This window comes from Ambystoma mexicanum, chromosome 8, assembly GCF_040938575.1.
Source record: "Ambystoma mexicanum isolate Mex_15411 chromosome 8, UKY_AmexF1_1, whole genome shotgun sequence".
Classification (NCBI taxonomy): Eukaryota; Metazoa; Chordata; class Amphibia; order Caudata; family Ambystomatidae; genus Ambystoma; species Ambystoma mexicanum.
In genome coordinates this window covers 996,672,265-996,696,785 of record NC_090929.1, presented here as the reverse complement: position 1 = coordinate 996,696,785, position 24,521 = coordinate 996,672,265, and the positions used below count along the sequence as shown (strand labels likewise).

At 47.6% G+C, this 24,521-nt stretch overlaps 1 protein-coding gene across 1 annotated transcript in view; it reads right to left on the bottom strand.

Annotated features, from left to right (window-relative positions):
• Positions 1-201: 201 nt before the first annotated feature.
• The window catches only part of LOC138472970 (mucin-3B-like), a 65,780-nt gene continuing 41,460 nt past the window's right edge, over positions 202-24,521 (bottom strand). Inside the window, exons 3-5 of the mRNA XM_069611400.1 lie at positions 16,375-16,499; positions 15,159-15,223; positions 202-1,384 (exon numbers count right to left, since the gene is read on the bottom strand). Coding sequence (XP_069467501.1) covers positions 202-1,384; positions 15,159-15,223; positions 16,375-16,499 — 1,373 coding nt within the window. The remainder of the gene's footprint in view (positions 1,385-15,158; positions 15,224-16,374; positions 16,500-24,521) is intronic.

Here is a 24,521-nt window from a genome sequence, read left to right as displayed (position 1 = left end):
CACCTAACTTACTCCTTTTTTCATAAGATTTCTAAGAGGCGTGGAAATGGTGGCAACTTTATCCACAAATTTGTGGTAAAATTCCACCATGCCCATGAAAGATCTGAGTTGGTCTTTATCGGACAGAATAGGCACTCCACAAATGCTCTCTACCAAATTGGCTTTTGGTGACACCCCTTTACCAGATACTTTGTGTCCTAATTATTCCACGTCCCTGAGAGCAATTCTACATTTGTTTCTCTGTACGGTTAGTCCAGACTCTTTCAACCTTTGCAACACACTTCTCAACACTTCATCATGCGCACATTCAGAGTCAGCATAAATTAATATATCATCCTGAAAAACGGTGACATTTTTGAGACCCTTGAGGACCTCTTCCATAATCCTCTGGAACACCGAAGCAGCTGATGCTAACCCAAACAGCATACGTAGAAACTTGAAAGTGCCTTCTGGTGTAATAAATGCTGTGACATGTTGGCAGTTGTTAGACAAAGGCACTTGATGGCAGGCTGCGGAGAGGTCAATCACGGAGAACCAGCTGGGTTGTCCTAAAGTAGCTAAAGTCTCCGATATCACAGGCAGAGGATGTCTCTCGATGAAAATGTTCTTGTTGCGATCTCTGAGATCTACACAAAGTCTTAAGCTACTGTTGCTTTTGGAGACAAGGACCACAGGGGAGAGCCACTCAGTGCCCTCTATGCGCTCAATGACTCCTTTTTGAGTCAGGTCATCAAGTTCTTCTCGTAATTGTTGCCTTAACTTAAGGGGCACCGGTCTCACTTTGTGCACTACAGGTTGCGCACTCTTCTTCAACTTAATGTTATGTTCAAAATTATTTAGTTTTCCCAACTTGGAGGTAAACACTTCAGGAAACTCCTTGGACCATTTGTCTTCGAGTTCTGTAATGGTGACTGGGTCTTCAGCACTCGCCTGTATGCAGACCCCCAATTTTCTTTGCTCATCCCAGCCTAACAGAGATGCTCCCTTTTTAGCCACTAGAATATTTGCAGAGCACTCCCTTCCTCTATACGTCACACTTCCATAAAATTCACCAATTAGCATGATGATAGACTCCCCATTACCACAAGGTTGGACTTTGGCGGGAACCAATATGCCAGTATCCTTACATAGTACATTTCTGAAGGTGTCTTCAGAAATTATTGTCCATGGAGAGGCTGAGTCCACTTTCATTTTAATGTGACTTCCATTGGTCAGAGAGTGATCAATCGGCCCTTTGTCTCCTGAGACCACATAGATGTGGAATATGTTTTTGGCGTTCCGTTCCTGAATCGGTGGCCCTTCCAATGTCCTGGTAGCAGTATGGTTTTTTATTCGATTGTCTGCATCCTTCTGTTCTATAACATTTATTGAGGACTCTTTGCACCTATTAGCAAAATGACCCTTACGCTTGCATCTAAAGCAGTCTGCAAATCTTGCTGGACATGTGGGATAATTTGACGTGTGTTTGGGGGTTCCACACCTGGAACACTTTTGATTCCACCATTCTCTTCTGAGGGTCATTCTTTTCTTGGATGTCACCGCACACACCCTAGGTGCAGCTTGTGTGGCTTGCTTGTCAATTTTCAATGCCCTCATGTATTGGGAGGTCTGCTCCACCCTGCGGGTGATTTCTATGGCTTCTTCCAGCGATACATCCTTAGAAAGCAGCTTTTCTTTACTCCGGTAATATTTGTACACCGAACCAGTTGGTCTCTGATGAGTGAATCGGTTAAGTCTCCGAAGTCACACGTGTGGCTTAAAGTCCTCAAAGACGCCCCATAGGATTCAACAGACTCAGCATTATCTTGTGCACGTTGAAAAAACATATGTCTCTCAAACGTTGTGTTTTTTTTCGGTTCAAAATGTTCTTCAAATTTCTTTACGGCAATGAGATATTCATCTGCATCACCAGCCCCTTCGTCGGTTTTAGGTACAAGGCCATCAAACACAATGCGCCCCTTGGGACCAAGATTGTGAATGAGTAAAGCCTTCCTCCTGGCAGAACTGTATCTGTCACCTCCAATGGCCACCAAATAGTTCTCAAACCTTCAGATCCATCTGTCCCACCTTACTGGGGGACGGCCTGGCTCATTGAGGAAAGGTGCTGGTGGCGGAATTGCTGCAGCCATGTTAGAAACCAGAAACAGCTGCAATTGAAACACCACAGAAAAATAAGGTTCTAATTTGTCCCACTCTCTTATTTCCCTTGTATGTGTGGTTTCAGCTAGACTTCAGCAAGTGTCAGTGAAAGCAAAAAAAATGAATCAAGACCTTTAATTCTATCTACAAAAGACAAACTACATTTATGCTGCAGTGCCAGTTCCAGGGTGCGCAATGGAACACAAGAACTCCTTAGAACGTCTGTGCAGCCACATTAATCTATCTGCTTGACTGTGACATCACAAAGAACTCCATAAATGGTGCAGCGCCCTTTAAGAGTGCAGAATGGAACACAAGAACTCCTTTAATGTGACATCACAAAGGACTCCATTAATGCTGCGGCGCCCTTTCAGAGAGCACAATGGATCACAAGAACTCCTTTAAGAATGTTTGTGCAGCCATATTCATGACATAACAATCCAAAATGTTCGACGTGAGCTCGCTTTGTCTTTCTAGTGACTGGCGTTTCGTAATGTAATTCCGGTTGTTTAGCGACAGTCACCTGGGAGGGTATTACAACAACAAATGGCCCGAGTAGTGCGGGTGGCTCCGCCCACACGCCGCGTGATGACGCGGAGGGAGTGAGGGCCCTTCCTTCAACGACGGCGCACGAGCTGCGGTTCAATTGTAAACAAAAGCGCGTGGGCTGGAACGTCCCAAATTTCAACACAGGTATATCCCAAAATATAATGCCGCCCTCCTCGCGGTACCCACAGGTTCTGACCTGCAAGCTGGACTTCAGTGTCTGCTGCCTGGCTGTATCCAGCGTTAATTGAGGTTGAGGCGGGGTCGCTCAGGAGGGGCAGCTTCAGCAGGGCAGAGAAGGAGCCATCAGGGGCCAGCCTCGACAGCACAGAGCAGAGCGGTTGCTGCGTTGGGACCCCGGCTCACACCGCAGTTATGGGCGGGTAGGAGAGAAGAGGTATGCAGGTAAGAGCCACGCCGTGGGGTGCAGAGGATCCTCGTCGCCAGTGTTATGTGAGACTGGAACAGGAGATGAGCTTTAAGGGTATTTATTAAGTAACAACTGACAAAGTTTGAACCAAACACAGAACACAAACAGAGAACAGAAGTAGAATGTATGAACATCACAATGTACATAGAGAGGCTGAGATGAGCGCAAGCATATGAATATAACAAGGGACTTTAACAAACACTATGAGCCCTTAGAATGAGCAAGGTTATGAAAGAGGAAGACGTGATATGGGTATTGGTGCACTAAATGCTAGTAAACCAAAGGGATGTTACAAGAATGCTGAAGAGGTGGTCATTTTAATCTCAACAGCCAATATGAGGCCCTGCAATGGCCGAAATCTGGGGGATTCTGGGGGATTCTACTCCAGAGATGACATTTGATAATGGCACCTGAAGGAGTAGGATTGATTGTATTCTGGTCAGCCTGGAAGTCTGGTCACATATCAGGGTGTGTGCAATTATACAGAGACCTGACAGTGACTACCCCCTCACCCCCCTAGTAGTGGCTTGGTTGGATAGAAGCCAGGTCCCTCCAAGGGCTTACAGTAGCATTTTACCACTGCTGGAGAGATTCTTTTCCTCCAACCTAGAGAATGCCCTCGAAAGACTATCCATCCATGAGAAGCTGACTAAGATCCTTGGGGACCTCTTTACTAAACCCCACAAAGCAGTCTGCCGAAAAGTACAGGGTAGGATGCCCTGGTTCCACGGTGACTGCAGACGAGCTAAGAGGGTGCTAATAAATCAGGCCAAGCTTGTTGGTGTGGAAGGTCCTCTGGAAAAACTATTGTGACATGCTGAAGTACGAGAAAGCAGCTTGGGCAAGGGAACTCTTCCCTCCTGCTAGCTATTGGCAGTGGTGACTCTCAGGAATGCTGGTCTCTGATGGGCATTGGGCGCCCGCTGTACTCTAATAACCCTCAGAACTGTATTACAGAGTCATCTTGGGTGAACCATTTCTCCAGTTTATACTCCAAAACTAAGGTCTTTGAGAGTACTGCCAATGAAAGTGCTAATTCTGGACAGTGTGCCCCAATGCGCAGCTTCGCTCTGTTGGTTTTGACCTTGGAGGAGGTTAGCCATGCGTTTGGAAGTCAGAAAGTGGGCACGGCCCTCGGCCCAGATAAGGTACAGGTGGATTTTTACACAACAGAGCTGGAAATCCGGATACCATTTCTAAGAAACTTCAGGCATAGGCCCTCATTATGGGTCTGCGGAAACCGTACTGGTAAAACTGGCAGGTAGCCGCCAGACCCGTAATGATTTACAGCCACCTGAATTGCCAGAAACACTGGGGTATTACAACCCTGGCGTTCTGGGAAGTCAGGCGCTGGTAAATTGTTAATCTCCATTCCCATTTGAATCCTATAGGACTCAAAAGCAATGGGGATCACAGAAGCACTGGCACCGTTTTTAACGGTGCTTGTCCTTCTGTGACGGTCTGCGGACGGGTGTCATTCCCGTGCCAGGTCTGACCCTGGCAGGCGGAACGGCATCCACCTGCAGACTCGTAGTTTCCAGACCGCAAACTTGTAATGAGGGCCATTGTATGGTACCTGTTTCATGGACCAACACAGAGATTGTGCCTAGGAACTCTCCTAGCAATTATCGTCTCATCTACCTTTTGGGTGTGGGTGAGAAGATATACGCTGGAGCAGTCCTGGAACACTTGGAAATGGGGTTAGCTGAAAATGAGATCATAAATCACCTTCAGGCCGGCTTTAGTAGCGGAATCGGTACAATTGGTCAGAACCTATGCCTGATATGCAACAAATATGCTATCCTGAGACGAATTTGCATATATGCGGTGTTCAAAGATTTGCTTACAGCCTTTGACATTGTACCAAGGGCAAGGTTATGGGACACTCTTTGTGACCTTAACTTACCTTTTTTCGCTCTTGAAAGCCATACAAATTCTGTACTCAGGGAACACTGCTCCTCTGAGAAGGGGCATGGATGGTAGCATCACCAAGCCAATAGGGATAGGGATAGGGATGGGAGTCCGCTAAGGGTGCGTTCTGGCACCGAGATTGCTCTACTACAGGTAGATGCCCCAACTTTAGCAAAAGAAAATATTCCAGTGCTTATGTTTGCAGATGATGGAGTTCTTCTTTCCTTCCCTCCAGCTGGGCTAAACACATAATTACATGCCTTTGTGGAATTCTGTGCCTCGAATGGCTTGTCAGTCAATGTCGCAAAGACATAGTCCATGATTTTCAATGGCTGCAGAAAGAAGGAAAAGAGGGCGATAGCCTTGGAGTTGGATGAGGGCCCAATAGAACAGGTTGAACATTATGATTATCTGGGCGTGAGATGCATGGCAAATTCTCGCTGGGATGCTCATTTCGTTAAGGCAAGAGTCACTAGGTCGAGTATTCTGTTTGTTTCTACATATTATAGTAGGATCTTGTACACTTGGTTCTCCAGGATATTTGCTGGGTAGAGCAGGTTGGATATCTGTCTGTAGTTGCTTGGGTCTTCTGCGCTTTAAGATTCCTTTTTTATCAATGGTTTGGTGTATGTTGATTTGAAGGAGGGTGGTACTATTCCTCTTTTGAGTGATTCATTAGATTCCGGAAGAGTGTCGCCAGGGTTCTGTGGTTGGGGATTCCTTTGAAGATCTCAGGGGTGGTTATCCTGCAAGGTTGGTGTCCTTGACCAGTGGAGGGGGGGTGGGAAAAGGTTTGTTCTGTGATTGGTTCTAGGCAGCCGAGTTTTTCTGTAGTTTGCACTTCGCCCGGTGTCTGTGGTCTGGCAGTTGTGGTTGTTTTGACCGGGCTGTGTTGATGGACTCCTGGATTGCATGTATTTTTGATCTCAGGTGGTTGGTAATGTCACAAAGTGCTTGTGTCGGGATGATGGAATTCTTGCAAGATGGGGGATTCTATTCTTGTGGCATAATAGTATTTTTTTGCTTTGAGGACTGTTGATTTTTACAGTTTGAGCTGTCTTTTGCATTTTATTTTGTATTGTCGGTTGTATTGTTCTCTTGCTCGATTGTTTTTCCATTTTGTGGTTGTTTTTTTAGTTCTTTCAGTTCTTCTGTGAACCATTTTTCTGCCAGTTTTTTTGGTGTTGCTTTGAATGTTCTTGCTGGTGCCAGCTGGTCTAGGGTTTTCTGCTTAGTCTACGGTTGTTCCGGTGGGTTCTGTTCTGCTTGGGAGGGTCGAGTCTAGAAGGTTTATTAGGGCCTCTAGTTCTAGGTTCTTCCAGTTTCTTTTCTGGCTGGTATGGAGTAAATACTTTCCGGCCGGTGATCAACACATCAAACGCACCTTGCGGCCTTGAGTTCCTCCCAGGACTACACCTGTCTGGCAGTGGCTTGAACGTCAATCGACCCAAGAACCCTCCCCGGGGGGGCGGCTTGGGCTGTCGCTGGGACCCCCTTTCCCATCGTCTCCCTAAGGTCAGCCCCCGATTAGCACCGTTGCATGATCCCTGGACCTGGTGCAGAGGCTTGGTCCGGCTGTCCTGGACTCCCTGTTTCCCCCTACTGGAGTCAGCAGGGGCCAGGTCCCCAGTGTGTCTCAATGGTGGTGATGGTAGAGGGCCTAAAAACCCAAGGTACCTCCCCAACCCTGTGGCTGTCTGTGGTGTACCACGGCTGCCTGCATGGGATGGCCCTGCAGCGCAGGCCTCGTGACCATGTCCGGTGAGCAACCTCTCCCCAGGCAGGCTTTGGCACAGATCGGGACAGTGCACATTCAGCCACACCAGAGGCACGGGGTTGGGGAAATCCCCAACAGCCCTGGTCCCGAGGCTGGTCGCTTGAGCTTCAGCTCCATGACTATGATCTTAGATTAGATGTGGCGATATACTAAATTGAAGCATATTACTATGCAGATGAAAAGAAAATAACCAGGGTTCCCTCAGTAACGGTAATTGAAGAAGGAGGAGCTCAGTGGCGAATCCCAACCCGGAGGCGGGTGCGGGAAATGTGGCATATAGAAGACCAACGCCCCGCCGTCGCTCAGGGGGCCCAAGTCCTTCTGATCATGGCTTACCCCATGGACCGTGTTAGGCTGGTAGCAGCCCCCAGCGTGCACGGATGAGGTCTTCTTGGAGTTGGAGTTGCTTGTGAATGCAGCCCAAAGTGGGTGGTAAACTCCACCTAAGGCTAAATATGGGTGTGAGATTGATAGCCAACATGTACTGTAAGGGAGAGTTGAAAGGAACTTTGAAGAGAGAGTTCAAGAGGGCATGAAACCACTGAGAGCTAAACGGGTGGGGTCCATGCAGTCCGCCCAGAGGACTCAACATGGCGGGCAGGCCGGTTGCCTGGCACGGCTGATCCTCTTGCGATACTGACGTTCAGATGCACATGCCCCCAGCGTGGCACATTTTCTGTCCGCAGGGCCTTGGAGATTGACCAAAGCCATGCCCTCCTCTGGAAACCGTCCCGGTTCCTCTTGGGGTCCCCGGTGTGGCAACTGCATACGGGGCCCCCTGCTCAAAATGCGACTGTCGACTGGGGTGGACTGCCCTCAGTGCAGCCAGACCATGCAGCGCCACCGGGCGGGGAGGCCCACAGAGGGTGCCAGGAGTCTGGAGAGATGTTGGTTAGGCACCCTAGACCCATCTTGAAACACGGACCAAGGTGTCTAACACGTGCATGAGTCAGAAGGCTGAAAGAAACCCTCTGGCACAATGAAGATGAGGGCTGGCACGTGCCAACTGAGGTGAGATCCCACTGCGTGGTCCCAGCGGGACACCATCATCCCGCCTTGCCCGCTCTGTTGGAGAGGTGGAGCATGAGCATGTGTGAAAGGACCCGAAAGATGGTAAACTATGCCTGGACAGGGCGAAGCCAGAGGAAACTCTGGTGGAGGTCCATAGCGGTTCTGATGTGCAAAACAGTCATCTGACCTGAGACTAAAACCATCTACTAGCTGTTTCCCTCTGATGTTTCCCTCAGGATAGCTGGCATTCAGAAACTCCAGTTTTATCTAGTAAAGATAACGATTAGAGGACTTGGGGCCGAAACGATCTTAACCTATTCTCTAACTTCAAATGGGTTTGAAGCCTGACTCGCTGGCGTGGAGCTGGGCATCGAATGTGAGTGTCCAGTGGGACACTTTTGAGAAGCAGAAATGGTGCTGCAGGATCAACCCAACACTGGGTGAAGGTGCTGGATGCCGAAGCTCATCGACCCCAGAAAAGGTGTTGGTAAATATAGACAGCAGGACGGTGGCCATGGATGTAGGAATCCACTAAGGAGTGTGTAACAACTCACCGGCTGAATCAACTAGCCCTGACAATGAATGGCCCGTCAGGCTCATACCCGGCCGTTGCTAGCACTGAGAGCTGCGGGAGCTAAGCCACAATAAGTTGCAGGGTTGCTGCGATACACACTGAAAGCCTCGGCACAAGGGCCGGTAGGAGCCGCTGCAGGTGCAGATCTTGGTGTTAGTAGCAGATATTCAAATGAGAACTTTGAAGGTCGAAGTTGAGAAGGGTTCCATGTGAACAACAGTTGAACATGGGTCAGTCGGTCCTAAGAGATGGCTGTTCGTAAGGGATGGGTTATGGCATCTATTACCCTCAGCTGGTTGAAAGGGAGTCGGGTTCAGATCCCTGAACCCCAAGTGGTGGAGATGGGAGCCCTTGCGGTGTTCAGTGCGCTTGCGCAGTTCTCTTTTCTTTGTGAAGGGCAGGGCACCCTGGAGTGGTTCCGCCTGATAGAGGGTCCCCAGCTTTGGAAAGCATTGCGGTTCCGGCAGTGTCTAGTGAGCTCTCGCTGGCACCTGAAAATCGAGGAGAGCCGTAAATCTTGCACTAGGCCGTACCCACATCCACAGTAGGTCTACAAGGCAAACAGCCTGTGGCATGGTGGAACAATGTAGGTAAGGGAAGTCGGCAAGTCAAATTAGTAACTTCGGGATAAGGATTGTCTCTAAGGGGTGGGTCGTTGAGGCAAGGGCGTGAAGGAGGACTGGGTGGGTGCAGCCGATGCATGAGGCGTCTACCCCTGGGGTGAAGCCGACTCTGGACGTGAGCTCGGTCCTTCCTGTGGATCTCCCCAGCTGCGGGTGTCGCCTCTCTGCGTTCCTCTTCCGGGGTCGGCGTTCTGCCTCGGCTGATGTATAGCAGCTGATTTGGAATTGGTGTGGACCGGGGGAATCCAACTGTTTAATTAAAACAAATCATTGTGAAGGCCCATGGTGGGTGTTGACGCGATGTGATTTCTCCCCAGTGCTTTCAATATCAAAGTGAAGAAATTCAATGAATCCTGGGAAAACGGTGGAAGTAACTATGACTCTCTTAACCTTTATCAGTCATAGTGACTCTTACCTTTGCATGGTCCCGCTAGTAACTATCCATGTTGTATGAGTCCTAGATAGGAGGCGTCTGTTTGGAGATAGCCAAAAAGGGTATAACATCTCGTCCTATGCTGACCATGGTCTGGTAGCTAGGTGTGCCAAGAGAAATGGTGAATCAAAACCAACCAATACCAGACAGGGTATTTCCTGGATCAAAAAAAACTTGTTGGGAAGTTAGGGTTGCTTCCTTTCACAAATCCAAACCTCACACACTGGTTTTGATGCATAAGATCGAGCAGAGAGAGATGCTAGACACAGAGGGGAATCGTAAATCGCTTCCAAGAGACGCCCAACCACCCACTCTAATTGGTGATCTGCAAGACGTCAAGTCAAGATGTGAGCATTAAGGCACAAAGACATCTATGGAGTTCCCTATGACGGAGGAACACCAAGAGATGGACTAGGAATTGACAGAAGACTGCCAACATTCATGATTCAGATAGAGCACTCCAGGATGCCTGCCGAACTTTCATCCGGATGGTTGTGTTGGACCGTCATTCAAACGGGGCGCCTGCCCTCCAATATTAAAGACTTTTGTGAATGTTATAAATGTATAAATATTGTTAGATAATATTGTTAAGAGGTGTCTAAAGTTATTTATTATTACATATATGTTCATCTGTTGTAAGTACTGCACCAGGTAGGTATACCTATAGTACGCTTTGGTGTTTTACATGATTATGCCTTCAGCTTTAAAAAAACAAAAATAACTTCAGCTGACGGGCAGCCATTAACCCGGAATGAGCCACTCTGGTGGTACAAAAGTAGCCAAATGCCTTGTCATCTAAGTAGTGACTTGCATGAATGGATGAACGAGATTCCCACTGTCCCTTGCTACTATCTGGTAAAACCACAGCCAAGGGAACGGGCATGGCAGAATCAGTGGGGAAAGAAGACCACTCAGAGCTTGACTCTATTCTGGCACTGTGAAGAGAGACATTAGAGTGTTGGATAAATGGGAGGCCCTCGGACTGCTGGTGAAATACTCATCGTTTTTTCACTTAACGGTGAGGCAGGGGGGCAGCCCCATGGGGCTTTCGCTTCTGGCTCCATGCACCCGGTGCCCATTGGGCACGACCCGCTCCAGACACAGTGGCAGGTGGGGAGTTTGACTGGAGCAGATACTCCTGTCAAACAATAACACAGTTGTCCTGAAGCGAGCTCAGGGAGGACAGAAACCTCCCAATGAGCAGAATGGCAAAAGCTCACTTGATCTCGATTTTCAGTATAAATTCAGACTGTGAAAGCGGGGCCTTCCAATCCTTCTGACTTTTGGGGTTTTAAGCAGGAGGGGCCAGAAAAGTCACCACAGGAATAATTGGCTGGTTAACGTCTTTTCTTTCCCATAGAATATCTAGAGTCACTGGGGTGACAAATGTTCACATGAGTCTAATATCTTCTTTGGTGTCCCCCAAAGAGCTAGCCTCTCACCACTCCTTTTCAATCTATACCTACGCCTCCTCTGTGAAGCCCTGGAGAACATAAACGCTTTCTTCACCAACTATTCTGACGATACTCAGCTGGTGGTGGAATTAAGCAGGGATTATGAAAAAAACAATAAAACCATAAATGATCTTTATAACATCATCCAACAGTGGATGAATCAAAACTGGATGTGCCTGAATGGATCAAAGACCGAGTTGATGGTCTTCGGCTCCAATCAAGCCAAGGTGAAATTATCATCCGACTATGATTCATTCTTGATAAGACTCCTCCATCAAAGTAGTGGACGGGGTCAAAACTTTGGGCATGACCTTAGAAGCATCCATGTACTCAGACGCCAAGCCTCGTATGTCAGTAAAAACTGTTCATATTACTTGAGGCTGCTGAAAGCGATTAGACCCCTACTTAACGAAACCAACTGTGCCACTATAGCTAGAGCCACCATACTCTCCCGCTTGGATTATGGTAATGCACTACTATTGGGTGCAAGCAAACAATGCTTGACAAAATATCAACGTATCCAAAACCATGCGGTACGGATAATCAAGCAAAAAGCAAGGACAGACCACATAAGGGAAGCCAGAAGAGAGCTACACTGGCTCAGGGTTGAAGACGTTGTCTTTGACACTCACCCATAAGTGCATATATGGAAAGGCTCCAACTTACCTGAAGTCCAAAATTGTTGGCTACACACCAACCCGTTCGTTAAGGTCCGATGCTCAAGTACTCATTGTAGTGAACCCACATAAAAAAACAAGCAGCTTAGGTAAGGCCTTTCCCAACTGGTCTGCCGTCAGTTGGAACAAACTTCCGCTGAGTCTGAGACTTGAACCCAATCATCTCAAATTCAGAAAAACATTGAAAACCTTCCTGTTTAAATGAAAACAGAACGCTAGTGCGGTATATGTCCTTCTCTGTCTTGGTATGCCAAGTCTCCCATTACATACATAGCTGGTTATTTTCACAGCTCATGTCCATGTCTTTCTGTTGCGCCCTGATGCCTGCGGGCTTACGGTGCATTAGAAAGAAAGAAAGCAAGAAAGCAAGAAAGCAAGAAAGAAAGAAAGCAAGAAAGAAAGAAAGAAAGAAAGAAAGAAAGAAAGAAAGAAAGAAAGAAAGAAAGAAAGAAAGAAAGAAAGGAAAGAAAGAAAGAAATTGGCTTTTGTCAGCCAAGCGTTCATAGAGAAGTTGCGTTTTGACCCTTCGATGTTGGCTCTTCCTATCATTGTGAAGCAGAATTCAACAACCCTTGGATTGTTCACCCACCAATAGGAAACATGAGCTGGGTTTAGACCATCATGAGACAGGTTAGTTTTACCTAACTGATGAAGTGCTGTCGCAATAGTAATTCTGCTCAGTATGAGAGGAACAGCAGGTTCAGACATTTGGTGTATGTGCTTGGCTGAGGATCCAATGAGGCGAAGCCACCATCCGTAGTATTATAACTGAACGCCTCTAAGTCAGAATTCTCCCTAAATTGTAACGATACTGCAGCACTCTGGAGCCTCAGTTGGCCTTCGATAGCCAGCCTCTGGGCCGGTCCATAGAGACACTCGCCAAGGGACTCAAGAGTGGACAGAAGGGGGCCACCTCTTTTGCCCGCAGTGCAGCGCATGTTCATGGTGAACCTGGTGCTAAATAATTTGTAGACGACTTGATTCTCGGTCAGGGTTTCATATGTAGCAGAGCAGCTACCTCACTGCGATCTATTGAAAGTCACCCTCTTAGCCAAGCTTTTGTTAAAAAAGCACAGCAGCAGCGGAAAAGGATCTCTGTACTTCCTACTGCACCGCAGGGTTCACAGGAACCTCCCACCAACCTTGGTTGCTCCCGCGGGGGTGCATGCAGGCCCGGAAGTACTCTTCTCTCCCTTTCCGGTCAGCCTAGCAGACCAGATGGCCTTGGCCCAGCCAGCAGCAGAGTGGCAGGACCCAGCCCATGTGAAGCAGGGAAGAGAGGCTGGACCTTGGTTGCAGATGGCAGCTTAAGCACTAGCTCCAGGGAGCAGAGATGGTGGCCTTAAGGCAAGAACAACCGTGTGGCCGCCTGGGTATCTGGTCGGAACGGTCCTGAATTGCCATCTGGCCAGGACGATTGGAACAGATGGCCCATGTCGTGGCTTGCCCAGCTGACTCCTACATTTGTCTCCGGCCGGGCTCCATAAGCCCCCACTTCATGGGAGATTAATAGTAGATGGAAAGTGTCATCCTGCGGGGTGGCTGTGTGGTACAGAAAGCAGAAGCCTCCTCTGTGACCCAGACCGGTGCCCTAGAAAGGTGATGAGCCAAACACCCAGAGGTGGCCAAGGGGTCCAAATATAGATGGTACGCAACAGGCCTGAGCCCAGGGCGAGGCCACTAGGTGAGGCCCATGTGGGACCTGTGGTCCAGTGGGAGTCCCAGGGGAGAGCTCCAGGGCTCCACAAGGCAGTCTGGGGCCCCCCGTGTTGGCATCCCATAGGACGGAGCCTCAACAGAACGGCCCCAGAGGTTCCAGACAAGAATGTGAGTACCACCAAGCACAGTAGCTGGACACCCAGGCATATGGGAAGGCAGTCAGGGCAAGTCCTGGGTCCTGACCAGGGCTCCCTGAGGCCAGCGGGGGCATTCCAGGGCCACACCCTGCAAGAGTCGAGCCCAAAGTTTCACCACCCACCCATGGCGAGGGCTCTGCGCACCCCAGCAGTGGTTCTGGCACCCTCCGGATGGAAAAGCTCTAATGTGCCCCAGCTGGCTGGGGGTACTGTCTCTGCCCTCGGGCACCCTAGAGGGGCCCCATACTTCTACCAAGGGCTAAGCTCTAACGCCTCGAGGCAAGAGCCCCGGGAGCCCCCCATCTGCTGTAACCCCCTGCCCCCAGCCATGGTGGGGGCAGGGGGTGGCAGCACCGGGAATGTACATATTAAAATAGGTATTGGTTATAGGAATCAACAACATTTGAATACTTAAGAGTGCACCTCTAAACATAACCTTGTTAAGCAATATAATTGTCACAGTCATTGTATAAATAATAGGAAGAGTGAGAACTGTTCAGGAACTCAACCTATTCGAACCAGTGAAGTGAAAGCTTATAAAAGGAGTGAAACAGGTCACTGGGTTAATTACACAGATCTCAGTGTGAAGACAAGGATACCACAAAGGATAATCAGTAATAATCAAGGAGCTATACAATTTGAGGAACAGGTGACATGAAAAGAACAGCTTCCAACAATAGTTGAGAGGAGTAGAGTAAATAAATATTCAGAGGCCAGAGTGTCTAGAGAGAGGAACTTGAGAGCTGAAACAGAACTAAAGAAAGGGACGTGGAGAAATCCCTTGAAAGAACTGAACAAACTGGAACAGGAAATAGCAAGAAGCTACTTGAAGATTCTATACTGAGAAATACTTGCTGGCAAAGTAACCCCAGGAAAAGGGATTCATTCTCCTGGTCTTTAGTTATATAGGATAAGTGGTGGGGTCAGTGAGGATTAGCTTTTGAACAGAGGACAGACTTACTTTGGACGTTAGACAAGATGACATGCACCCTAGTTTAGTTGTGTTAGGTAGGGAAGAACTTAGAATAGGGAAAGATAGGCATTTCTCTAATGTTGTAAATACACATCTGTTAAAATGGCAAATATTGGTCTGCTTCCTTCTGCTGACCTACCACACTGCCCTAGGAATGTAGGCTAAAGGCTACATTGGGCATATAGGCTGCAGGTCACACTAGGAAAATAGGCTATAGTCTATATGTGGCATATGAAGTGGACTGGCAATATAGATCACACTTGGAATATCATTTCCACACTAAACTGTAGCTATAGGCTATGGGTCACACTGGGAATATAGTTTATAGGCCACACAACACATGGAATATCAATTTCACTCGGACATAAGTTATTAACCACACTGACACTTTAAGCAGGAGGCCAAACTGGAGCTACAGACTATAGGCCGCACTGGCACCATAGGCTATAGACTGCCATAGGAATGTAGTCTAAAGATCACACTCAGCATAAAGGCTGTCAGGCGCACTGGAAAATGGTCTATTGGCCACAGGTGCAATATAAACTGTACTGGCAGTATATATATCACACTGGGGAATATAGGCTATAGGCCACAATGGACATTTAGGCTATAGAGAGGTCCAAGAATATAGACAGTTTTCAAGTCGTGTAAACATTGTTTTCTTTTCTGGAGTATTCAGACAAAATCACCAAACAAGCACATTTCATATGGTTGAAACAGTTTAGTATAAAATAAAAAAGTTGTCATACAATACCTGAAGCCAGTAATTGTTGTATTTCGGTAATATTGTGGTGACACTTTCTTGTAGATCTTTTGCAGCTATAAAGAAAAGACGCAAACATTCAAGAAATGCACTGTCATTGAAACCGGGCGGGGCTAAGTGGCTACCTAACTCTACACCTTATGTAAGCAAAAACTCTGAGTTTGAGAATTTCCCCACCCATTGGCCCCAATTAACATTGGATCTGAAAACATCTCATGTAATGCACAGGTGCCTTCGTACCGATGAGCCTTTTTATCAGTATCCTAGAAGAAGAAGAAGCACCTGTGTATGTGTTGTGACTCAAAAAGCAACCAACGGATGTCAATCATGTTGCTGTTTCATAGTCTCTGACGAATCACTCCATGTGACATACTGGGCATCAGTATGAGTATGGTGGTGATTCAGTGATTTTTCAGGCAAATTACTGACAAACTCATCTACTGCTAACGCCACTTGGTTCAATGGATTTACTGTCTGATAACAATTGATGTTAAGGGGGTATTAATCCCCTTTTTGGACTTTTTGCAGATTTTCCAAGAGCATAACAGCACTGTGGTACATCTATCGAATTTTGGAGGTGAAGTGGAGGATTGGCCTCAAGATACATGATGAAGGTAAATGCTCCACTTCACATCCAAACTTGGAATCCCGGTGTGTGGTAAAGTTGGCATTGATTTCATTGCTTCTAAAAAAAAGAGATGGTAACAGAATTGGCACCAAACATGTACTGCACTACTGAATTTACAGCTACCGGAACTCAGTCTGATGGATTTACCACTGGTTAACGTCATTTGGGGATTTTTGCAGAGTAGCACTGCAGTAAATCGCGCGAACTTTGAAGGTGAAGTGGAGGATCTACCTCTAACTATAGATCCTCCACTTCACCTCCACATTCGGAATACGGAGAGGAGATAAAGTTGGCGTTAATTCCATTATCGCCAAAAGAGTGGTGGTAACAGAATTACAGCCAAAAATGTAATGAGGATGCTTATCTGCTGAATCTTCTTAATGTAATATAGCCTGAGAGGAACTATTGCACTCTTACTTATTCCCAGGTGTATCGCTGTATTGCTTAATAGTCTGTGATGCAACATTTCAAAGCGTGTCTCCCTAAAGTTATTGCCAATACTCTATGGTAAAAGAGCCACAGTTGTGTAATTGATTGCAAAGCAAAGTCTACTTCTTTCTAGTTCACTAAGCACCTTACCTCTTGTAGCAAAGATTTTGCAAGTGTCTTGTATTCTTCAGATGCTGGGTTTTTTAAGTTCTCATCAAAAGTTTTATTAATGGAAATCACAACATAAATGGTTCTCTTTGGCATGCTGGTGCTCTCTGCAAAACATGACAAAATCAGCATATTTGTTCTTGTTCATTTTTCGTTCTAGCCTTAAAATAATACCAGGGATTATAAACAATGTTTAAATGGATTAGAAATGTAAGTAATCTTTAATTTTTTTTCTTTGAACACAGTCATTTTGTACATGCTAAAAATCGAAACACCAAGCACACACAGGTCAATTCCGCATACATCTAATTTCCTGTACATGTTGTTGTCTAGAAATCCTTAATGTGCTCAGTTTTTCTAGTTTAATCTAGTGTTGTAATATTTAATTCAATACATCAAACCGCCACCATTGTGTTAATTTGCCAATAACATATCCCCAAATACATAACATATACATTATAGTAACATAGCAGCCACCCTTCTGACATTTCTCTGCTCCTTTAACCTCCAGGACAGTATTTTATTGGCCTTGTTCCCCTTCTCCATATATATCTGTTTTAGGAACGCTAACTTTAGTTCCGTTTGGCCGATCAAGAGGGCCTTCAACTTTGCTTTATATTCCTGAAGCTTATTTAATTTCCCTGGAAACATCTGGGATTTCAATTTTCCTCCTGGTTGGAGTAATTCAATTTTCCCCCTAAGTGCCCCCTCCCCTGCTGCTCTTTCTCTCTTTCTCTTGGCTCCCATCCCTATCAGGACTCCTCGAATTGTGGCCTTGACAGCCTCCCAAATTCCCGGAATCCCCACTTCACCATTTTCATTTAAGTCAAAAAATTCTCTAATTGCCTTTGCAGCACAAGAGCCAGTTGCTTATCTCTCAGCAACAGGTTGTTGCATGACCACCTGGATTCATGTTTACTGGAGGCAGTTCACCTATTCTGGCCTTCACCAGTTCATGGCCCGACCATAGTTTCCGTGGTTGATTCCCATACCCTGTTTTATAGAGGAGTTTCAACAAGGATGTAGTCAATCCTTGAGAACGTATTGTGTACCCTGGAGTAGTATTTGAACGGGGGGTCCCAACCACTTACCTGGATGTGTGAGTCTGCCACCTCCAGCTCCTCATTGACCCGCTGAAGGCGGGAGGCCTTCCTGTACTATAACTGGGATGCTACGTGGGGACCTGCCCTTTTCCTATCTAACTCTAGGTCAAGGACCATGTTAAAATTGCCTCCTATTATCAGTGAGCCTTCGACAAACGCTTGGATCTTACCCTTGACTGACTCCCAGTACTGCTCTTGGGCGTCATGCGGGCTGTACTATGAAACCACGGTTAGTTTATGCCCTCTTCACCATCACAAAGCGGCCATCAGGGTCTTTCAATTGTGCCTTCAGGGCAAAGATAAGTTTACTTGCCACTATCACTGCCACCCCTTTTTTTTTAGACAAGCATGAGGTGTGATAACCCCTACCTATAGACTGAGCTTTCAAGGATGGCTCCCTTCCCCTCTGCCAGTGGGTCTCCTGCAGAAACATTAGATCTAGCTTCAGAGGGTTCAGTACACAAATAGTTAATGATCTCTTGTGGGGGGACTTTAAACCTCTAGCGTTTAGGGACCCAATGCCATAGCGTTCACAGTGCTAGCCATTTTGGGCCATGACCAGGCAATAACTCCTCTTATTAGTGCAGTGTAGTCTGTGGCCCAGAGCCTTACATCCTGTATGTCTGAACTTTAATACCCCAACCTCCTGTCGAGTGGTCTTGATTGAAAACCCTTTTTAGATCAACGTAACCCCTAAGCCCCCGCTCTAGCGCCTGGACTACCCGTGACATCGAAAATGTTGCTCGGCTAGAACAGCTTTTGCTGCCCCACCCTTGGGCTTACAATGATCAACTTGTCACCTCTGAGCCCCACCAATGAGCCTGATTCCTTTGACACTCAACCCACCACCCGCTCCCCCGTGCATGTTGAGGACACAGCTCCACAACAATTGTCACATAGGCAGATGGGAGGACTGTTCCATGGTGAGAGGCTTGAAGAGCCTCTCGGTCTTTCGACAACTGCTCAGTAACGGCCCCGCTTCCAAAGTCTAGAAAGGGCACGGGTCCCAAAAACCCCTGGGACCCCGGCAAGTAGTACACTGTGGCCACCTGCAGGAGACAAATCCTCAGGACTGCAGGGGGGGACATCAGGCTCAGTTTCTTAAATTTGTGATGCCCTCTGAATCATGGTCTGTCAACAAAACCTTTGCTTTTTGGGGCTTCACTCTTCACCCCAGGGAATCGGGAGACAGCGCCGGGGCCGATTCACCAAGGATCTCCTGTGTCACTCTGCTATTGTCCTCTTCTGTTGGGAGATTGTATTTATACTCCACAAACTTGAAGGCGAGGGAGAAGGGGAAGCCCCATCTGTATCATACCCCTTTGGTGGTGAGCCATTTCGTCAGGGGTGCACAGAGTCTCCTTCTGGTCAGGGTGAAGGTTGATAGGTTTTGGAATACAGTAATTTGCGAGGCGCCCCAGTCCACTGGGCCCCTCTTTCTCGCCAAATCCAGAATCTTTGATTTCTCTAAATATTAGTGGAATCTAGCCAGCACAGACCTCGGGCGTGGGAGCTCCCTCCTGCCCTGTGTGCTCTTTCGATAGTGGGCTTGTTGGTGTTGTCCTCGTTGAAAAGCTTCCTGATGACATCGTTTATGGCTTTGATGTTGCTCTGTGTTTCTCCCTCACGTTCCAGGAAACCAAAAAATCCTAGGTTATTGCTGCATTTGTGGTTTTCAAAGTCATCCATTTTAATGCATACTTCTCTTCCCTTCTCACGAGCTCCGAAAGTCTCATGTCAATTTGAGTCTCTAGTATATCCACTGAAGATTGGTTTGCCTCGAGCCCCTGGATTCGGTCATCCATACTATCTACTTTGTTATCCAGCCCATCTAGTCTTTTGCTAATATCTGCCTTAAAGCCTCTTATTTAATCGAGGAGTGCTTCCATACCTTTGCTAATTGACTGGGCCTCCTCCGTACCTGGTGGTGTCGTGGTGGGCATGGTTTCCAGGGGTCGCTGGGGCTGTCGTTCGAATTTTAATTTCTGGAGTGAGATTGCCCAACTCATGGATGGCCGGCTACTTCAGGGCCCCTCCAGCCCTGGGGATAGAGTTCTGTGGAGGGGAGTGCTGTGCCAAGGCAGGGGCTTGTGCTCGACTAAGCTAGGCTCAGAGGCCTGATGTGTGCATCTCACTGCACAACCGTGGGAGGCACTACATATTTCTTCTGGCCCCATGTCCTCTCCTCATCTAAGCAGAGACCAAGGGCGCCACCCGGGCCTTAGATGCAAGAGAGCAAGTAACGCTTATGGTGGGCCCCTAGGAGAATGACGTCTAGGCCTCCTGACGCAGTAGGGCTGGTGCGAGGCCAGTTGATGCAAGGGCGGCCCTGCAATTGGTCAGGGTGACGCTCAAAGGGGCACCTGAAGGAGTTCACTCACCTTGAGTGAGGGTGGGTGAGGGTGGGCCCTGGGCAAAGCGGGAGTCATCAAGGCTCTTTCCTGGGACAAGCTGTGGTGCAGGTCCGGGGGGGTGCCTGCAGCTGGAGGGGAGTGAAGGCCCACATGGTGCCAACAGCGGGGGCCCTCAGATAGGGTTGGGAGCACAGTCTTCCACGCAGTGCTTCAAGGGACAATTAGTGGTGCAGGGAATCTCCCTGGAGGCGGGTGCGCTTATCACTGGGGGGCAAAGTCCACTGTACTTGCCCAATATTTCTCTCCTTCTCCTGTGACCATGGTAGAGATGGAAGGCCCTGGCAGTGCTCCGCTTCCAGCTGGGGAGGGGCCTTAACTGTGCTTCAATCGCTCACATTCCTCTGGGTCTCTGGATACACACTACCCCGGGGGAAGCCTTATCAAGGATCAGTGGTCCAACAGCATCAAAAGCCCCCACCAGGGGGCCACGTCATCAAGGCTTGCCGATGGCCTCTGCATTCTGATTCTGCTGTGGGCTGCCTGGAGCTTAGAGGGAGTGCTTCCCTGGGCCACAGAGTTCTGGAGTTCTCTCCGCCGGCTCACACTGAGACGGCACACATGGTGGGGGCAGCTTAAGACTGAAGCGGGGGCTTTCCAGGGGCGCTGATTGGCATCACAGAGAGTTCACAGATTTAGCCTCGTGGGATGTGGGTGAGCTTCTCCGTCTCTAAGGCTCACTCAGTCCGTGAGAGAAGAGGGTGGCCCTAGACCGGAGGATGAAGGTGTGCACTCACGTTACTGGCGTCTCGAGGAGGTGGTCAGCTGGAGCGTGGCTAATCAGGTTACAGTCCTTTGGGGCTCTCCCATTGAAGCGAAGGCTGGCCAATGCCTTGCCTCCAGCGGTGTCTGGTCTCCAGGGCTCTATGTATACAGTCCCACTAAGTCTCGCTCCTGTCCGCAACTCCCCAGAGGCTGGTGTATATAGTGCGGGGGGGAGCCCACCCACTCTGCTCTCTCAGTCTCGGAGCGGAGGTTACTGGCAGGAGGGGTCGGGCGCCCACGATTTTCCTCTACTGGTGCTCCCAGTCCTGGCGGGGAGCACCCTCAACCTAGTTATGTGCTGCCTCACACCCCTTGTACAGGGAGGAGGGCAGGGGGAGGGAGCAACCACTGGGTGCTCTGCCAGGGGTTTCGCTTCACGCAGGCCTCCTCTGTGTCTGCCGTCGCAGGCCCGCCCCGATCAGTGAGCATGCTGGAAGCGTGTGTGGTACTGCTGAGTGGATCGGGGACAGCGTTAGCACCGCTGCAAACGTCGGTACGCATACACAGGCAATCCGTGGAACTCCGGGTCCGTTCTTTTACACCCACCATGCTCGGATTGTAGGCTCCACAGGGGGGTAGGGGGGGTCACATTAGTAGCACTTTGGGGTCTACATGGGGGGCCTCTTCTCTACAATGTGCCTGGCTGAAGGGGAGCGACACAGAGGTACTAATAACTAGGTCATCTCTGCGCCCCCTGGTGGCCAATCCAATTTGTGCTTTTTAAAGAATACTGTTCAGTAATACTGGTCAAAACTACAAGCTGCACAGTGAGATACCCCATCAAAGTTGGCCACTTTGGAGGCGGAAACAAAAAAAGCGAGCACCCTTTGACCAAAAACCAGGCCCACAGTATCATGTTGGGCTGGAATTCGGGCATTGTCCTATTGACCTAAAAGCCAGTCTGAGCCTGGTGGTTTTGACATGTAAAAGTTTAGCGAAATGGTGGTTCTAAAAGGGAATTAGATGGTTCAAGTATAAAACTGTTTACATCAGTACGCTAGATGCTTATTCTCATAATACTATGGGGGAAGCATAGCTGCCTGTTAACGTTGGGTGAACCAAGGGTGAAACACTGTCATCGAATAACTGGAAAAAAGGGGGAAAAACTGAATGGTCACCTTTCAGAAACATGATAATAACATTTTCATAGAATATCATATTTTTATTTAGGCAGAAATGATAGAACTAAGCTTTGGCTGTAACATTTTACTAACCCCCAAAAAGTAAACCTGTGTGATAAAAGTTAACCATTATACAAGGTCAGTCACTCTCATTCCCCCCTGCTGTTTGTGCTTTCAATGTCCCCTCTTTCAATGCAGGAGATGGTGCAATTTGTTCTACAGCTGTTTGGTACCAGAAGATGCTCCTCATTGCCTCAACGAGCTAAGTATGCACAACCACTAGTTCCTAATGTTATTGATACTCACCATCCTATTTATCTCACTCTTTCTTCTGTCTATTGTCCCTGCATGGTTCATTGACAATTCCACAATTTGCATTTGAGTCCTTAGTATTTAATCCACTTTTAATCTGCTATTAGAGAGAATTAAATGCGACAAATCAATGACTATCCCACATTGACCTACTTGACAATAAACAAGCGGAGCAGGACTGCCCTTGTGTGTCTAAGTGTGTGTGGAGTGTGTGACTGCAATCCTGCCCTGGATGCATTGTCCTTCTTCTGTCATGATCCACCACACCCTTTGGGCTTCATTTTTTATTTAAAAATTGAAATATCTTAATTGTGTTACTTAATCTGTTTGGTGGTTTTTGTTTGCCTCGCAGGTGTTGTTTGGTTGAAGATTTATGGCATAGCACGAATTCCACCCTTCAAAAGGCACTCTCCACCTGAGAGGAAAATCATGAGTGAATGCCTACGTCAGCTAGCAGACAGCATTGGGTGCTTGCAATAATATGCATTAAGAAATGTGAGTATTGACAAGACTCTTTGAGATGTAAATGTTCTAACCACCACTGTAATGCTAAATCGCCAAACCCTTTTAAAAATTCAGTACGAGATGTACTGTCTAATCATTTTGAATTTGTAGTTTAATTATATTTTTCTCTATATCGCTGGTTATAATTTAATCTGGTACAAATTAAATGAGGATAAATATGATCCTGTAGACATTACACATCACAATGGACATGCAAGTGATATTACATATTCCTACACACAGTTGTAAAAGAGTAAAAGATCACTCTTTATGAGTACTAGAGTTAGATACAGTGAGTTTAACAGCGCCAGCTAGAACACTGTGTGATGATGTCACATGCTGGTGTGTAAGCAAAGAAGGAGAGTGGGCCTTCTGAGAGTTGATTTGGTCCACGACAGCTAAAATGGAGGTTCATAGAGAACCCCTGAGACGTTATAGGAGAGAGCCTTACCTGGCAGATCTAGTGTCAGACTGGATAGAGGAGAAGAAGCGTTCAGGCAGGGTTGACCTTCATGAACCAAGCTACAACTGTTGGTATATGGGATGGCATTATAGGCAGGGAGACTGGCTGCAATGGATGGAGTGAGCATCTGGCTCTGGACCCAGACAGTGGGAGGAACTCAGGTTCACCCTAGAGAAGCTGCTAGACTCTGACTTGGCTGCCCCTTGCTCTGATGCCACGGGCCACGGAGCCGCAGAACAATTATAACTATGGACGCTCATAGCAAGGATGGGGGCTCAGATTGGGACAAGCCAATTCTCTGCCTCAGCTTGGATACAGCCACAGGTGCTACACTTTGAGGGGGAAAGGCCTTTAAATTGGGACGGGAAGCAGATGTGGGGTGGCTGGTGTTTTTCACATCTTAAACTCTCAAACCTATGCTATTCCCGCGCGGCAGAACATCCTCTTGAAAATTGAACTCAGATTGAGTCTAGCTTCTGCAAACTATGCCCCGGTAACTAACCCAGAGGGCATTCTCTATGGACAGAGTAATGTGTGGACACTGTCCTATCATCATCAGAGTGCCCAATGCATGTAACCATGCATGTTCTCAATATATACAACTTCATATTCAAATAAACACAAGAGATAAAATAGCCTGTCTGTATTATGATGTTTTACATCCATTTCACCCACTATATCCCGGTATAAGAATCCTGGATTTTGGAGAAAAGGCTGAGCTCATTCCCTCAGAGAAATTAAGTCGACACTTCGCGCCTGTTAAAACATGTTTGTGAAAAGCACAGACTTGCCCATGGGTAGCCCTGAGACCATACTCACAGCTGGTGGAGATGCCAAAAAGGTGTTCCTAAACATTTTCCCAGATACGTTTTTCCCCTCCTCTTTTATGACAACAGCAGGCATCAGAGACGCTAACCTCTCGCTAGACACAAATGATAAAGACTATCATCCGAGAGACTCCCATTGCAGGAGCTTTGACTGTTCTCCAGAGGAAGGGTGGCCATTTGAATCATCTCCATTACACAAATCAGATTGGGATTCTTGTTAGTGAGGGACATTTGAGGGGAACGTAGGCAAAACTGATAAAGAATAGCAGAACACAGAATAGGAAAATTAAGCTATAGAGAAAGAGTGAGAACCCTGGGCGAGTGAAGAAGACATTTGCGGTAGTTGGAGGGTACGCGAGGAAAGATATTTGGGGAACATTCAGAAGAGACTTTACCTCCTGGACCAAGGCTAAACCTCTTAAACATTAAAGGGGAGCTCAAAGAAAGGGCCCCTGAGCCCAATCAGGAGGAAAAGGAACACGTGGGAGTCAGATGGAATGATAGAGGTATGTGAGGATGACACATGCTGGGGTATTAGCAAATGAGAGGGGGCCTCCCGAGGGCCAATCTGTCCAGGGCTGCTAACCTAGAGGTACATTGAAAAATCCTTAGATATCATGGTG